The sequence below is a fragment of the Podarcis gaigeae genome (assembly GCF_964106915.1).
Source record: "Podarcis gaigeae genome assembly, chromosome: 6".
NCBI classification, from domain to species: domain Eukaryota; kingdom Metazoa; phylum Chordata; class Lepidosauria; order Squamata; family Lacertidae; genus Podarcis; species Podarcis gaigeae.
The window spans coordinates 55,455,842-55,473,731 of record NC_139682.1 but is presented as its reverse complement, the minus strand read 5'-3'; the positions used below and the strand labels follow the sequence as shown (position 1 = coordinate 55,473,731).

Here is a 17,890-nt window from a genome sequence, read left to right as displayed (position 1 = left end):
ACTTGAAAGCTTGATCACTTTTTGTGACCTTTTAGTTGGCTCTAATAAAGATAATGTTTGACTGTTTCTTTTGCCTGTGAGAAATGATATCCTTTTATTGCCAAGGTGACAACTCAAGAGAGGTGGAGTTGACCACTCAAGAGAGGTTATGACACTGGGTTTTTGTATGGCATTTGAAACACAGACAAGGCTTCTTCACATCTCCCAAGAGCTCTCTGGCATGTCTTAACAGCCTGCACCTGCAATTTTCCTTTGTAATAAAAATTAAACCCTGTTTTTTTTCCTGCCCTGCATTTCCTCTTTAAAAGTACATCAGTGAACTCCATTTATCAGAGAGTATGTCTTTTACGGACTGTGTACTGGGGACTTAAGCTCTTTATTTACTGTATCTGGAAGCCTTAGTAAGCTAGGACGTCTACAGTATTTCACATTTATTTATCTGAGCTGTAGCTTAGGATCAGGTGGCAGTTAAGTCACTTAAGGTTATTCAAATGCATCTAAAATGTTGCTTAATAATTCAGAACCAGTTTGCTCTGTTTAGAGTATTATGCTTTTAAAAATCCCTTTAATTAGTCAATTCCAACAGCAGTTTAAATAAACAAGAAGGGGGGGTAACTATCTCTCTTTCCTCCCTTACAAAGGAGTAGTTAAAATAAATTTAATCTGACTGAAATAATATAGTTCATCCACTCAAGAGAAGGATTTAGGCTGGTTTAGAGCCAGATTGTGTCTAGCAATGGCATGACTATAAAATACAGGTTAAAGATTAAAAACACTTCCGCCTTCACCCTTCTTCCCTTTCCTTGGTTTTCTTTTTGGTAAGAAGCAGGTGTTGGTGTTGTTTTGTACAGTTTATGCACTAGAGAGGGGAGCTTGATGTTGCAAGCAAGAAGCTATATTGCAATGTGTATCATATTTCTGAATACAGGAATTGTGTATTTCTGAATTAGTCTACTATCCACAGTAGCCATCAGGATACCTATGGAAGGAACGACTATGCTGTTATTTGTCTCTAATATTTGATATTCGAATGCTTACTGCTGTTGACCATGCACAATTTGTTTTTGTTTATGCTTTCATGACTAATTGTCATTGATCTAGTTTCCATAATTTTGTTGATAATTCTTTTTTAAAAATCCATCTATGTTAGCAGCCAGAATAACAACTTGCATTAGTAATTTCCATACATTTATGGAAAAAAGTTTTCCTTTATTCTGTCTCGAACCCACTGCCAATGATCGCAGACATACTTTTAGTAACATGATAAAGACAAATCTCCCTCTTCTATATTGACACTTTTCATAATATATGTCTACACAGAAATACGTTCCAATGAGTGAGTATATGATTGCAACCTGCCACCTTTTTCTAAATTGCTTCTAGAGCTGAAAAGAAATATTGAATAGTCTAAGCTGAGCGCTAAATACTCAGTAGGCATCTTAATTTGACAGTTTGTTTCTCAGAAAATGACCAACTAAACATGTTGAACACTACATACAGCTGTCTATAAGATGAAAGTATTCTGTTCAAATGCACCACCAGTCTCTTCTCTCTTCCACCCACCCCCAATTTTCACTATGGTCCTTTCTCTCAACTGGTTTCAAACTTTATTTGATTAGTGTGTTGTCTGATCATTCTCAGACGGTGCCGGGGGAAGTTGCCTCTTTGGGTCACCTGTTAAACAATCTTGGGGTGTGTGCGTATGTGTTATTTATTTAGCTTTTATTTTATGAATTTTTGCTAGAAGAAAGAAAGTGTAGTAGCAAAATGCCAAGAAATAGCCTTGGCAACATTAAGATATTAACATTGCTGTGTCTGCTAACTAGAAAATTTAATGATCTCCTGCTGTTTTGGTAATTGGACAAGTAAATGCATCTTAATAAGGCTCTGATCCTCAAAGTGATCCTTCAGCTCTAGCCCTGTTCATTCCGATGGGGTTTGCACTGCCAGAACTCTGTAAGAATCTGTAAATTGCCACTGCATTTTTGTATACATGTTATTGATTTAATCTGTATATCAGTCAGTCATATTGTAGCATCTGCACATCTTCTGTTCACCATTCTAAATGTTTTAGAAACACCTCCCTACATTGCTAACTAGAAATGTGCATTCAAATTAAAGGCCAGTCCCTTCTTAGCATACAATCTATATTTAGTCCTCTGTGTCTCAAACTTGTTTGGTTTGAAAATTCATTCATATAGAGCTTTTTTCATAGTTCAGCACAGGTACTTTCACTTATGGCTTCAGATATGCTCATGCTCAGAAAATTGAGGGAATAAAATATTTTCTTAGCATCTTACAATGCATATATGTTAATTGTTGAACTGAAATAATTCATAAGCCTATAAAGTGAGTGTATAGTGTACTGACCTTTAGCAACCCACAGAGGAAAATGTTACACTAGATTCCATTTTAGAAGCCCTCAAAATTCACAGTTGTCGTCATCATTATCAACATTCCTCAGCAAAATCATTGTGCCAGCTGTTGTCCTTGACAACTGTAAAAATGAAGGGCCAGTGTAAAGTTTCCAACACATAAACATATTCTTTTGGTTAAATTAATATTCCAAGCTTCCTCCCCAAAGGAGCTCAGGGTGATAAAAGAATAAAGATGAACAATAAAATAGATGGATAATAAAAGTTGAAACACTGTATAATTCTACTAAATATTTCCTCCAAATACTATGAAAAGTCCCAGTTTTCAAGAAACTGGAAAAAAAACCCTCTTAAATCTCATATGAGGCTACTTTGGTTCTTTCCATTTTGTCTTGTCGCTAATGCTTACATTGTTGTTCTGTTTGTCGCAAATGGGTAGATATCTTGTAACAGAAAACAAACAGTCTCTTCATCTGAATAGGTTGTTAAACAAGACAAAATGTTTAAAGGAATTTTCCCTTGGACCATCACATAAAGGACATTTCAGTCACATAAAGGACATTTCCACCTGTTTCAAATTCCAGATACAAATCCATTGGGAGATAGGTATATACTATCCAGAAGGCATAATCTATAGGTGTTCTAGAAGAGCCCAAAATAGAGGGGAAACCTTCTGTTCTTCTAGATTTCTACATGTGCCAAAATGGCCTTTAAGTAGTTTGCAACTATAAAATCTATCCATAATTAAAATACATAATAGAAATTCCATCAGAGCATTAAAACACCCTAAATTAAAAATTATAAACCTTTTAAGAAATTTCTTCAAGCCTAGGTGAGTAAAACACAGCAGTACCAAGCTATTTGCATACATTGATTCAAATGTTTCTCTCATGTGTTGCAGGGGTGCATGCAACCTAGGTTTCCAGTCTATGGACTATGTCATGTGTTTAGATGTCATTTATGTAGGATAGGTGTGAATAGGCAGCCTGGCTTTACTCCTCTATTGACCATCATGTGTTTGGTGAGATTCCTCTGCACCATACCTCACTCCTTATATTAGGGTTGCCATATTCCCAAAGGTGAAAATCCAGACAAAGTTGCTGAGCTTTCGAGGGGAACATCCCCCCCCAAAATATCATTTTGGGGCTTTCCTTTTATTTTCCCTGATTATTATTATTTTAAAATAGCTCCACTTACCATACATCCAGGTTTTCCTGGACATTTTGCCAATTCAGCAAAAATCCGCCTGGATGCCATTTAGCATAGCAATTTCAGGACATGTCCAATTAGACCCTGTAAAATAAGGAATAGAGCAAATGTGCTATAATTTCTCCTGAACCTTGTTTATTCCTCATAAATCCTTTTCTATGACCCATGCTTGTAATTTTTTGCCAAAAAAAACCCCATTTGCACAACTTAGCTCACACATCTGCAAGACTGACAGGTCTTAGTGGACTGCTTTTTAATAGATTTTTATCCCACCCCCTTCTTCCCCAAAGAAGCCCAAGGCGACAAATAAAAAACCATCAAAAACAATTTTTAAAGAACATTCATGTTGAAAATATGCAACTTCTTCTTTCCTAAACAGTATTTTAAAAATGTCCCTTTACATCATTTCTGGTAGCACTGTTGTAAACTAGACTTCCCCAACCTGGTGCCCTCCATGACTATCGCTAGCATCTCCATGACCATTGCCTATGCTGGCTAGGGCTGGTGGGACTTGTGAGTCAAAAATCTTCGGTGGTCACCAGGTTGAGGGTGAGGGTATTGTAAAGAATCTGCATTTATTTATTTGATTTCTTGTGCCCTCTTTACTGCATAATAAAATATACAACTATTTTATAAAACAAAACAGTTGACAACCATAAAACAAAAAAGTGTAAAAACATTTTAGAACATGTCCTTATATAAAACAATACAAACCTTTGGAGACTATTTTAGATAATATCAAAGTGATGCAAACCATTTTTATTGTTATTACCTGCCCTTCACCAGGGCAGGCTACAGTAATGATTTTCCTAACCGTAAATATTTTTTCTAAAGGAAGGGCTGTCTTAATCAAATTTCCTCAAGATGTAACTGTACTGAAGTACTTTAATATCTATTTTTAATTACGTAGAAGATTGGTCATAGACTTATGTGATTCCTAGTCTTAAAATTCACACACACATTCAATTTGAATAACCCAGTTGTTTTAAAGTGTTGTATTATGACCAACATTGTTAAAAAAAATAACCCATTTTTATTAAAGTACACATTATATATTTCTTTTCCCATTATTCTTGGACATTGCACAGTGCCAATAAAAACCATTGGCAGATGAGTGTTGCTAAATCAGATCAAATTGCACCTCTTCAAAGTGTGTGTTTATTTGGATCCTTGTTTGAAGCTCTTAATTACAGAATCCTAGTATACGTAGAGATTATTATTTTATCAGACAGAATGAATTGACTGTTCTCGTTTGTGTCATACTGAGATAATACAGATTTTGAAAAAGATTTTGTCCTCCACCAGGTGTGCATTTAAGTGATTTTCACAGCACTTACACCTTGATAAGGGGGATTAGGAAGGAAAGTTAAAGGATTCTTTGTCCACTAGATTCACCAGAGTAATTCAAGCATGTGTAAATGGCAAAGGAAGTTTGCCTGCTTGAGAACAGAATCCTGTTCTAGGGCGTGAACGAAAGTAATGAGTATGATCCTTGTTACTCATGTTTGACTTACAATAGTTGTATATTCCTATCATTACTTTAAATGACCTGACTAGGCTGCTTGCCATTATTTCACTTTACATTTTTCTCCTGGGTCAGTGTGCATAAGGAGCTGTATGTAGGAAGCAGTAAATTGCTGTTGTATAGAGTGTGAGCATTTGGTGTTATGTGCAGGTCAGCTCAGGTGAATATGTAAATAGGGGTTTGGAGAGGATGAGCTCTATCAAGAAATGTATTTGAATACAAATCCACTATACTGATAGAAGCCCTAGAAAAACAATCAGTCATTCAGTCAATCAATCAATCATTTATTTGTACGTTGCCTTCCCGAAGTTCAAACCATGCTCTCGGTGACTTAAAACATACAAACATAACAAAAGCAGTAATAAACAATAAAGAAAACATCAAAAGTACACAACCAAATTGAACAATTTCCATATAAATCACAAGAGCCGAAATAAAGATAAAAAAATTTAATATATATATAAAAACCTAAATAACCCCAACCCAAGAAAACACTGTGGATCCTGTCCACAGTCCACTGAAAGTGACTGGAGACTTTCTATTGGCTTCTAATGGTATTACTGTTTCAGCCATTGTAGCCTAAATAGCATTACCCAGAGGTAAAGGTAAAGGGACCCCTGACCATTAGGTCCAGTCGTGACTGACTCTGGGGTTGCCATGCTCATCTCGCTTTATTGGCTGAGGGAGCCGGCGTATAGCTTCCGGGTCATGCGCCCAGCATGACGAAGCCGCTTCTGGCGAACCAGAGCAGTGCACGGAAACGCCATTTACCTTCCCGCCGGAGCGGTACCTATTTATCTACTTGCACTTTGACATGCTTTCGAACTGCTAGGTTGGCAGGAGCAGGGACCGAGCAACGGGAGCTCACCCCGTTGTGGGGATTCGAACTGCCAACCTTCTGATCAGCAATGCCTAGGCTCTGTGGTTTAACCCACAGCGCCACCCGTGTCCCATTATTACCCAGAGGTATGGTGCTTCAAATTGGAACAGAGCTTTAACATAGGGAGCCATATTTTGCTGGTTATTATCTGCCCAACAATGGGGGTGGACCACAGAGTATATCAGCTACTATTCTCCTAGCAATTCCGGTATGATTCAGAACTTTCTTTCTTTCTATTGATTTTTTTCCTTCAATGCAAATGTTTACCAGCATCTTACAATATAGGTAAGGTAAAGGTAAATAACCCTTGGGCAGTAAGTCCAGTCAAAATTACTATGGGGTGCAGCGCTCATCTCGCTTCAGGCCAAGGGAGCCGGCTTTCGACCACAGAGAGCTTTCCGGGTCATGTGACCAGCATGACTAAACAGTTTCTTGCACAACCTAACACCGTGACAGAAGCCAGAGCACACAGAAATGCCATTTACCTTTCTGACACAACGGTACCTATCTATCTTCTCGCACTGGTATGCTTTCAAACTGCTAGGTTGGCAGAAGCTGGGACAGAGCAACGGGAGCTCACCCTGTCATGGTTTAGACCACAGCGCCACCCGTGTTCCCTTCTTACAATATATGATGCAATGGAATGATAAGAACCGGGATAATTTTAGTTACTTTAGTTGATAGTATATTGTACTCTTAAGTTATTGAATACATTTACATGTCTACTATTTGAGTAATTCTTATTTATATATAAATACTATTTAACCATCAGCCTCAATGTTTCTCAAACTGGGGTCCCCAGCTGTTGTTGCACTAGAAACCCCTTCATTCCTGGTCACTGAGCTAAATATACTGCCCATACAACAAAGTTTCTTGGATGAAGAGGGAGATTGTGAAGGTTACAGCCAAATCCACAGTCAAGAGGAAAAGACCATGCATGACAACCCTTCAAGTGCCCTAGGAAAGCCAGGGACTAATAAGAGAAATTTAAAATTTAAGGATGATTCTCCCAAGATTGACTCTACTAAGATGAGGTCTTTGGACAAGCTGCAGGTGGTCATATCTAATTGGCTAATAATGAATCCCAGTGGCTCACTGCTAACTGAGGTTGAACTGTAGGCAGAAATACAAGCCATTTTAGGGATGTCCCCAATATTAGGAAATGGCTTTTGATGTAAATATTTGAGCCTTCAGGAGAAATGTGGTAGTATTGAACTTATGGTAATTTTCAGGACATAGAAGTGTGGGATAAATTATGGTGTTTGATTTACTTGTTTGCCAACAGAGAATGTAAAAATAACTTTGCAGGGCGTCAGATCAGAAGTACACACACACACACACACACACACACACACACACGGTATCAGGTATCAGAAAGTGGTGAAGAGGGCATGGGAGGGAAGAAGACCATGTTCGTGAAGAGGGTTCTTGCTGTCATCCTGGATACAATTTCGGGAGGAAAGTACTGCCTGAATATGCCCAGAGATAACTTGTTTCTAATTTTCCTTTCAGTTGTTGCTGCTTTCAGGTTTTTTGCTTGCCATCTAAAGCCTATCTTTTGGTCAGAGGAGTGATAATAAAGCTTCTGTTTTCCATGCTAAAGCAACATATTTACATACTACAAATAACAAAGTAAATGCTGCAGACGGGATCTGGCGTGATAATTAAGTACAATGGCGACCCATATGAACAGAAAATGCCAAGCAGCTAAAACAAAGCAACAACAGCTTTGTTTGTTGACAGATGTAGGAGCCATATTGTTAGTTAATTGGGTAATGGTGTAAACATTTGCAAACTCTGCAGTCCCTAGGTGAATTAAAAAACCAGCAGGCACACTGAAATCAAGGGTGAAACGCAGCAAACCTCTTCTTAGCACAGGTACTCAGCTAACCTCCAAAGTTGAAAACACTTGAGAAAAGGACATCGTTGATAGTTGTTATTAAGGGTAACTTGAGTTTGTAAACCCAAGAGTTCCGATTAGGATGTGCATCCTTAATTACACTCAAGTGAATAATAGGTTTCCATCTGGTTACAGTCTGGAGGATAGTGTTCATTAACCCAGCCTCGCTTTTCAAACCAGTTTTCGCCTGATACACAGAAGACATTCTCACTCTACTTACCTTTCCTTGCTTTTGCAATAAAGGGGTTATGGGATTTGGAAAGTGAGTGGATTTAATTAGATACAGACTTGAACTGAACAGAGAAAGCAAATTGCTTTTCTCAGGTGCACGGTACCTCTTGTCCAAAGAATGGTTCAGCACTGTAGCAGTGAAATGCTAAAGGCTTTAAATATGAAACAAAAAGCTTCATTATTAGGCTTCTGTAAGTGCAAAACAGAATTCAGAGTCACAGTAGTTTTATAAAACATATTTTCTAAGATAGTTTCTTCCCATTCATTTTAAGTGGTATGTTCTTTGGAAATAATACTTTGTAGAAAATGCTATATCACAAATCATTTTTAATGGGCTTTTAAAACATTTTATAATCTCAAGCATTCATGGTATGGTGTTATGACATATTTATGTATGTGGTAGAGTCTAGTTGGTGTCATTCTGCTGACAAAAGGCATGCATCAGTGGAACAGGGAGGAATAGAAAGTTAGGTGCTCCCTTCCCCTCCCAAAGACCACCACTCCATCTGAAATCTGCCTTGGAGGGTCCCCCAACCCCCAGAAAATTCCCTTCCTCCCTGTTCTGCTGACAGATGCCTTCCATCAGCGGAGCGTCACCAAGTGCAACAAGCAGTATAGAATTTAAAATACTAACCATCCAAACAAAATAAAATCAATTCAATTTTAAAAACACAGAAAAATGAAACGGTTGAAACAAAGCTAGAACACCAATGGAGGGCTAAGGTGGGATATAACACTAGGAATAAGACTCAAGTAACAATGGTATGGAACTATCTTTTTTCTGTTCACAAAGCGGGACTTCAGCAACTACTGGAACTTGATTTGTTCAGTAATGCCTAACATAAAATTGCCCTGTGTTTGTGAGCAGTAGACAGTTACTACTTATTTCAAATTTCAATGCACCCTATGTGGTTACACGCTTGAGCCTTTGATTGCAGCTACATATTCCAATGCAGTTATTCATCATACCACAATTCACTGCCCATGTACAGTCTGCCAGTGAAAACTAGTTTTGCATACAGAGTATGAGCGGGAGAGAGGGGAATGGCAATCTGGTCTAACAAAACATGTATTTCATGTTTTCAGGTGAGACCCTATCCTAAAAGCTCAAATTGCAATTGCTGGGAAGTTATACTGTATACTTCTACAGAAAAGTGTACATGCATATTGCAGTAGAGCTGTGCTTGTTTCTAATGTATGTGTTTCACGAGATAGCAATTCTTGGTAAATCATACAGTACGGTTTCACAGGTGTGGGTAAACAATTAAATCACTCTCCTATTATGCAGTCGAGTTTCCAGTAATATATCTTTTCAAGCCCAGATTTTAAACTTGGAAAACATAATCATATCCAAGCACTACTGGGGAAAGAAAGTCAATGGAATTTAAGCATGGAGTGAGCTGAAATGGATTTGTCAATTACTGTCATACCTCATGTTACGTTCGCTTCAGGTTACGTGTTTTCGGGTTGCAAACTGCGGGAAACCTGGAAGTACCGGAACGGGTTACTTCCAGGTTTTGCCGCATGCGCAAAAGCGCCAAATCATGCCTGCGCAGACGTGGCGCTTCAGGATGCGAACGCTGCAGGTTGCGGACGTGGATTACGTCCGCAACCCAAGGTTCCACTGTACATAGGTGACATGCTCTCTGCAATGCGCTGAAAAATCAAATTGCAATTATTAGAGGATGTCTAAGCCATTTACATATTTGAAACACCAATTAAATTAAGTGAGTATTTTGGGTCTATATAGAAAAAAGTGCTAGGCATGTCGTTTCTGTCCTGTGTACCCGTAAGATTCCAATAATCTCACAAACATAACATCTGCATTGTCAAATGCTGATAGATTCTCTAAATAAAGAAAATAAGAGACCTTTTGCCAGGTGATACAAAATGCAACTTACAATAAACCTATCTTTCTTGCAGCCCATTGCAAATATATACATATTCTTATGTATGAATTGCTGCTATTTTTCTGGATGTTATAAGTAAAAAAATTTAAAGGCCCTAAAATAGTTAACAGTCTGCTTTTGAAAATGTATATGACGGCTACCTGTACTTGTTTTTTCAGGTTTTTTCTGGGTTTTTTTGTCTTCACAGGTGACCCAGCTGGATCCAAATAAATCATTACTGGAATTAAAATTGTACCCTCAAGAAACACTTTTCCTAGAGGCAAAAGAATAGATCGAGCCAGATTGGAGGACTAAGCAATCCTTTGATAATGAACGAGGCACGGTGAACGCTTTATCCAAATCACCGTGTACTGTCATTTAACTCAAAAATCAATGTCACAACTCTGCCTCTTTCAAGAAGCCGGAAAGGAAGAATAAACATAGCTCCTTAAAAGTTTTCCATACATGAGTATATGTTTCCAACCTCATTTAAATGAGCAGAAAAGAAATATTCTGCAGTAAACACTGAACACTATGACTCTGTTGCTCACTTACCATCTGGCTTTTGTTATAATTAATGCACTGTTAAAATGTGAGTGATTGTCAAGTAGAATTTTTACTCCTCAATTACCCCCTTTTCACCAAGAATTCTTGGACATTTCTGCCTGTACTTTTGACACTAGAATACTGTATATTTGATATTTCGGTGAACCAGTGCTCTCATATATATGCATTTTCTTCCTGTGTTTGAATTTCTACTTCACCACCTACTTTTTTTAAAAAGGCAGAAAATCAACACATGGGACATTTTCAGCCTTGGAGATTTAACAGTATTATAGTAGTAGAAAGCAGAAACCTTTTTTTGTTTTGTTGGTACTTTCTGACTCCTTTCATAAGATGTAAGGTTTTGTTTGGAGAATATAGTTTGACATATATGCAAGATATTTATTTACCTTTTTTCCCTTTTGGATCTCAGTTCCAATTCAGTTTAGGGAGTACTTTCCATTACACTGCAGTGTGCTGAACTGCTGATGATGTGAATATCTAAATAATGTTCAGAAATGGGCCAGTGCTAAGTAACTGGTATCTAGCTGATAGTTCAGTAATAAGTTGACTACCAGCCTCTAAAAGTGTTTCAAATAGCAAACACACATTTTATTTTATTTTTTGCTCATCATTGTGGAAGAAATTACAGGAACCCTTCTCTCTGCCCTTTATTTCCTTTTTGCTTCCTTTCATTCTGGCACTTGTTTGTATTTTTTTTCTGCTGTTTTAAAGCACCTTGTTTATTTCACCAAACAATAAAAATGTAAAATTACAGTGTATTAAGAAATCTTCCTCATTGCATTTTCATTATTGATCCTGAGTAATGTGTACCCAGGGAACTGGTTCTGAAGCCTGAATTATACAAACCAACCCAACTATACCTGCTGCCTAAAATTTTATCAAAATAATTTTATAACCTTTTTGTTTTTTAAAAAAGCAACAAAAATCTAGGTATAGGCTATAGCATTTGAGAGCACCACAGAAACATCAGCTACTAAACAGATCATTGGTTTTTTTCTGCATATAACTCAAGATTGTATCCAAGTATGAAGATTTAATATGAATCAGAAACAAACGTATAAACATTGTCAGTGGTGTTCTGCTTTTCAGAATGTTGGATATATGAAATTAGTGTATGATTATTAGTTGGGTAGTAAAGCCGATATATTATTTTTTACCAAAAATGCAAAATGTGGATGGGGGAGTCTTCTAAAACACGTTAGTGAATGCACACAGGACATACAGTGATGTATTCATGTCACACTATTTCATGCCCCCCACCCCAATCTACAGTACATGAAACTCAACATTAGAGAATATGGAATGTATTGGAAAGATCCAGCTTCTTACCTTAATTGAAAAGCTATACAAGTTGCAAACAGAAGAAATGTAAAAAACAAATTCCATACATAAGTAGGAAGAATGAAATCTACTTCAAGTTAAAAGCCCCATGCAGTTTAATTAGAGACAGTTAAGGTCATGCTTAACCCTACCGATGAAATGAATGGAACTGTGGTCTACCACTTGTTTCTGCATCAAAATTCTCTCTGAAGCAAGTGGATTCTGAATTGTGCCCTTAATTAGTATTCATCTGCAAATGTTCATTTAGATTGTTGTCAACCATACTTCTAATGAGTGGGCTTGCTGAAATATTGATATGCATTAGCATGGTTTTCACATCACATTAATGCTTTAATGTGAACATGCAGCATGCTAGTGCATGGTGCTCAAACGTTCTTGCTCTGTTCCTCCCCTGCTCCTGCTGCTGCCATGCCACTACGAGACAAGCCAGAGTCTGACTTGCTGTGACATCCAAACCTAGGTTCATAGTTTGTTTCTCTCTAAATTCTGGCTTTTTTTCCAGCAGTGTAGCAGAAGCAGAGGAGAATTTTCCAGTGCTATGCACCAAAACACTGCATGTTCATTTTTATGTATGGTTTAATGTGATGTGGAAACCAGATCATTGTACAGAATATTTTTAAAATTACCTTTATCTTATATAATAAGTTTCATTTGTGAGATCATTGTGCTGTTTTTATCTTCTTCAGCTTTATTTCTTATATTTTGGCTACACATTTTCACTTCCCTATTAATTTATTAAATGTAGTTTAATCTTCCTGTGACGTATTTTATATCATGCTTCCATTTTACCCATCTGAACATCAACATTTGTTTACTTATTTCTTTTCATCTCACATGATCTCATAATCAAGTCGCAAATGCACCCGAATGATTGACAGGAATAGCAGTTCGAGGTTTTAAAGGTAGTTTCCTATACTCTTCCACAACTTGATCTGAATTTGTGGATGTGTTTATGCTGTGTGGTTGGTTGGTTGGTTAGTGAATGTATACATCCAGCATGAAATTGGCTGTAGGCTTCTGTTGTGCCAATTCGGTTGTAATTTTCTCCATGTAAAATTAATTCCACCTGCTGTTCACTTTTGAGTCTATGAGGCATTGTCTTGGAGGACTGCAAGAATGCATATCTTCCCATTGAAATAAAATATTGCTAACGATTGGTTTATTCCTAACATTTGGATTTTTAGGAACACAAACCTCTGTAATCAAAAATATGGGCCCATAATGCTGCTTGTTGTTCATGTAGCAATAGTATTTAATGACAATTTTATATGTGCCCATTTTTTCTCTGTTTCAAAGCCACCGTATTAGTCACATTTTCTTTGCTGATATCAATTCACCAGCCCTTTATATTCAATATGCAAGCTGTTATCCCCACCCAACTGTTATATTGTTACGGTGGATCATATCTTTGATTCCACTTTTACATTGTCAGGTCCCTCATATTAATGGATTATCATTAATGTCTTGAATGCATTAGTATTAAATCTTAAGGCATTATTGTTGTCAATTAATGGAAACTTGTAACAAAGTGTTCCTTTTTGTGTCTATTATCCCATTCAGTATGATGGGGAAAGCGGGAAGCTCCCTGGCAGCAGCAAGTGCTGCCTCCGATGTACCTCTTCATTTTTACATTGCTGTTTAAACTGATATTAGAGGTTATGCAAAACCCAAATGTCTCCTCTGTATTCTCTTCACCTACACTCTTTACATTTAATGGGGGTGAGTTTTAATGGAACCGCCTTAAAAAAAATAAATGTAGCAGAACAGGACGACAGCTTTCATAAATTGTACTTTTTCAGTGACATTAGAAACATTAAATAAATTTGCAGTTACACTGAAGTTTCTACTAAAATCTAGTTTACCTTTGTCTTGGAAGAGTCCATGATTGTTCTTTCATTCCTCTCCATAACTAAGAGAAATAATGTCTTTTTTCAAAGATCAAACACTAAGTAGTCCAGAGATGAACAGCGTAGCGTTCCTTGTGTTTTATGGGGCTTTTGAAGGCACAACGAGGATATAAGTATAATATAGTGTATTCCCATATACTTCGGGTTTGTTTATAATTTTTATCAAGGCAACAGTTTGGCATGTTAGATCTGGGCTGCAGTCCAGCTCTACTAGCACATCACTAGTTCTGCACAACTACTACTTTTAATTTCTTATAAAATATGCATCATACCTTTCGAAATGTGTTTTTACTCAAAATAGTTTACAAACAAGTATTGTGATAAGAGCACCATTTCAGTGTGCTGGACACAGACAGGAACATGCATCCATATTTACATACAAAGACTCAACTAGTCAATTCAGTGTGATATTTGCTTACATCAACCTCCCCCTTAAAATAATATGGCCCAAATACAACTAAACAGTTCTGCAAGTTGAATGAGTTTTAGCTGTGTAGTGGAACTTCCTTGTACCCCTTAAATCTGTTTCCCCAATCTACCAGAGCAGATTTACAGTGTGTGCAAAGAGAAAAGAGGACGGGAAGTTCCACTGTGCAGGTCACTGTGCAGGACAGGGTCACTGTGCAGGTGACTCTGGGTCCCAACAAAGCTTTTGAGGGCAATTAAGACAGTGGCTGCTACCATGGGTGTAGCCAGGATTTTCGTTAGGGGTGTAGGCTTTTGTTGGAGGACAGAACCTCAGATTTTTTATTTTACTGATTTAGAGTAGCAGCACCCCCCCTTGGCTACACCCATGGCCGTTACTACTGATTCGCCTAGTGCTGATTCACCTAGTGCTGTGATTTGCCTCCAACTGTTTTGGGACTACAACTCCCATCATCCCTAGCTAACAGGACCAGTGGTCAGGGATGATGGGAATTGTAGTCCTAAAACAGCTGGAGGGCCAAGTTTGGCCATCACTGGTCTAGTGCTTCTGTTCTCATTGCCAGCCTGCTCACAGCCATCCATTCCCAGTGCTGCTTTTCAACAACATCCATCCTGCCCCCCAGTAGGTTGTGGGGAGCATCAGGGTACTGCAGGGAGGAAAATCCAGGGGGAAGTATGCCCTGCCCCCCCCCCAAATATTTGGCAGGCTCTGATTTTTTGCAGTGCATATGTGTATCCAGATGTAAATATGTATCCACCTTTGCATGAGCCGAAACCTGCTTTCTTGCACACATCCCTTGCCGACTATGCTTCAAGAAACTGATGTTCTTGGGGCTAGCTTGTTGCAGTCTTCTGCAAGATTCCTACATGTACTTAAGTAGCAATAAATGTGTAATGGCAACTGGTCAGTCCAACTCACCAGTAGAGGGATGTGCTTCTGAACTTATTCTGGAATTCTGCATATCACAAGCCTGCCACCTATTCCAACATACACATCATCAATTCTCCTTCTGCATTTTTTGGTGGTTTGCAAATAAGCAACGTTTTAACTGAGCTTCAAGATGCACTCAGAAAGTGGACTGTGCATCCACTCAGAATTGTTGCTATCCTGGTATGGGCCATTTCATATTATACAAAGTCCTGCATTAAGTTCAGCTCCATATTTTAATAAGAGGGTGTCTTTTTAAAAAAGAAAAAGCTAGGCTTTTATTTATTTTATTTGCTACATTATATTCCACCTTTCTTCCCTCGTGTTACTCAAGGTGGCACAAATGGGTTTCCCAGAGGAAATCTTCCATCAAGCCACTTGACAAAAGTGAACCTGCTCACCTTCCCTTTGTGCCCTAAGCCACTTTACACAAAGTCTGTGTGCAAGAGGCTGGGGAAATGTTTTTCCAACACTGCACAGAAAGTTGCAAATATGTTGCAGCTCTAAGAAATTACTTCTATGTGTTTGTATAGTTCCACTTGCTCAGAGGAGACTGGCGGCTTGTCGTACGTTGGCTGCACTTGTATAACTTTGTGTCAAAGGCAAAAGATTATTGAATTGAGAAAAGGAAGCCGAACTCTTGACTGGCTGCATTAAAAACACTCCATAGGCAAGTTATTTCTCTAAAAAGGAGGCAATGGCTGATTGGGGCAAATGAGGGAAATGAAAGCTTGCCTCTGAGAGGCAAAAGAAAGCTTTCCAACATGTATGTATTTATTTCAGTTATTAATTGCATTTCAGGGGTCAAGCTATCACAAAGTGAGAGCGACGAGAATTTTTTTTTAAAAAACGAATATCAGACAAAATAGGAAGTTTTGATTGGAGGCAACAAATTGATTCATGAAAGAAACTGTTAAAGCACCTAAACAAGAGGTAACCAACACAGTGCCCTCCAGATGCTGTGGACTGCAGCTTGCATTATCCCTGACCACTGGCCATGCTGGCTATGGCTGATGAGAGTTGCAGTCCTAAACAGTGACACAAAATAGGCTACCTCTGACCTAAACTCATTTAAAGAAAGGCAATAGTAAAAAGATAAGATTTAAAGGCTTTATTGAATACCAAAACTCAGTGGGCCAAGTAAATGTTAACTGGAAGAGAGTTCCATAAAGTGGAGCCACCACTGAGAAAGCCCTGTCTTGTGTGCTCATCGACCATGCTGATTTCACAATAGGCACACATGGCAAGACCTCTAATGCAGATCTTAGATTACAGGCAGGGAGCGATGGATGTAGGCTCTCCTTAGGTAACCAGGTGGCAAACTGCTTTAAGTCTCTAACTGCCAGGAAATGAAGGATGAAAATAGATCAAATCTAAAACCTATCAGCATTGTTTGGGGGCCTTTGTCTTTTAATGAAGGCTTTATAGTCCATGTTCACCCTGAATGTCAATGATATACACCCAACTTGCAGGAACATATTTGTATATTAAGATTTATTTAAATCATTTTGGGAGGTTTTCGTGGAAAGAGCCTGTTGCTTTCAATCTTGCTCAGTTTCATGATGTTACTTTTGTTTATCCATTCAGTGTGGATGTTTCAATTTATATTTGTATCTAAACCAATAGGTTTGGGGCTTACTGTATTTGCTGTGCTTTTTTTAAAGGGTTGGGCTGAATAGAAATTAAGGTGGTATGTCATATGGGTCCCATCTGAATGCTATTAATAATCTTATGAAATGCAGAACTTACTTGTATTTCCTCTAGATGCTCAATGTAACCCCAAAAGTCCATTAGTGAAGAGGCCTGTCCAGACTGCAGGTCATTTATTTCTGTTGGCTAATAATACCAAGTGCCCATTTGAAATCTAAACAGCAATGTTCCATTTTAACTGTGATGGACCTAATCTCAAAAGGTTTCCTCAGTCTCTCAGAAAGGCCAGATGGCTATCTGAACCACACAAGACACCCTTCTCCTTTGGATGAAGTCTGATCAGTCTCCATACCCCAAAGTCTCCATACCCACTGATCTGTCTATTTTTGAACTACCAACACCCTTAGAATTTTAACCTCAGTCTGAAGTACACTCACTCAGGGTGACTCTCCTACAGTTCAAACACCCCCATCCGACTACAGCAAACCTACAAAGTTTGCTACCAAGCCGCACAATCCTGATATTACACTTGGGAACCAGGAAGAAAGGAAATCTGAACTCTACAAACCTGGCTAAATATGTATATGGTAAACAACTAGGGTTGGCCCAAAAGATTTTACTGCCAGAGATGGAATGGCAAATGTAACAGCTACTTCCATTACTAGAAAACATTTCCTCTGAGTTCTTTATCACATAGTAAAAATCAGAGATACCGGTAAGCTCTTCCTGGCCCAATTTGTGTGCCCTTTGAGACATTTGAATAAATTACAATGGTTAATGGTTAAAGTTAATGGTTGATGTGGGGGTCACTAAATAAAATATTTGTTTCCCTACAGTTGCTTAAACAGATAGAGGGGCTTGTGCCAATTTTAAAGATGATACAAATGTATTGTGTGAAACATGCTCTACAAGGGACTGCCCTTGAAGGCTACTGAGAAATTGCAGCTAGTCCAAAATGGAGCAGCCAGATTAATGTCTTACATTAGCTGCAAGGGGCATGTACAATTTACTTACTTGCTTACTTCTTATTGCTTCCAAGCTAAACTCAAAGTGGTAGTGCAC

The 17,890-nt window shown here is 38.2% G+C and overlaps 1 protein-coding gene and 1 long non-coding RNA gene across 6 annotated transcripts in view; one reads left to right on the top strand and one right to left on the bottom strand.

Moving 5' to 3' along the window:
- Nucleotides 1–11,342, top strand: part of FAF1 (Fas associated factor 1) — a 165,691-nt gene extending 154,349 nt beyond the window's left edge. Inside the window, exon 19 of the mRNA XM_083742411.1 lies at nucleotides 10,218–11,342. Coding sequence (XP_083598537.1) covers nucleotides 10,218–10,301 — 84 coding nt within the window. The 3' untranslated portion in view covers nucleotides 10,302–11,342. The remainder of the gene's footprint in view (nucleotides 1–10,217) is intronic.
- The window catches only part of LOC310846287, a 55,837-nt gene that overhangs the window by 4,043 nt on the left and 33,904 nt on the right, over nucleotides 1–17,890 (bottom strand). For all 5 annotated transcript variants that reach the window (XR_014565213.1, XR_014565214.1, XR_014565215.1 and 2 more), the window contains one exon: nucleotides 3,573–3,668. This is a non-coding gene — a long non-coding RNA (uncharacterized lncRNA). The remainder of the gene's footprint in view (nucleotides 1–3,572; nucleotides 3,669–17,890) is intronic.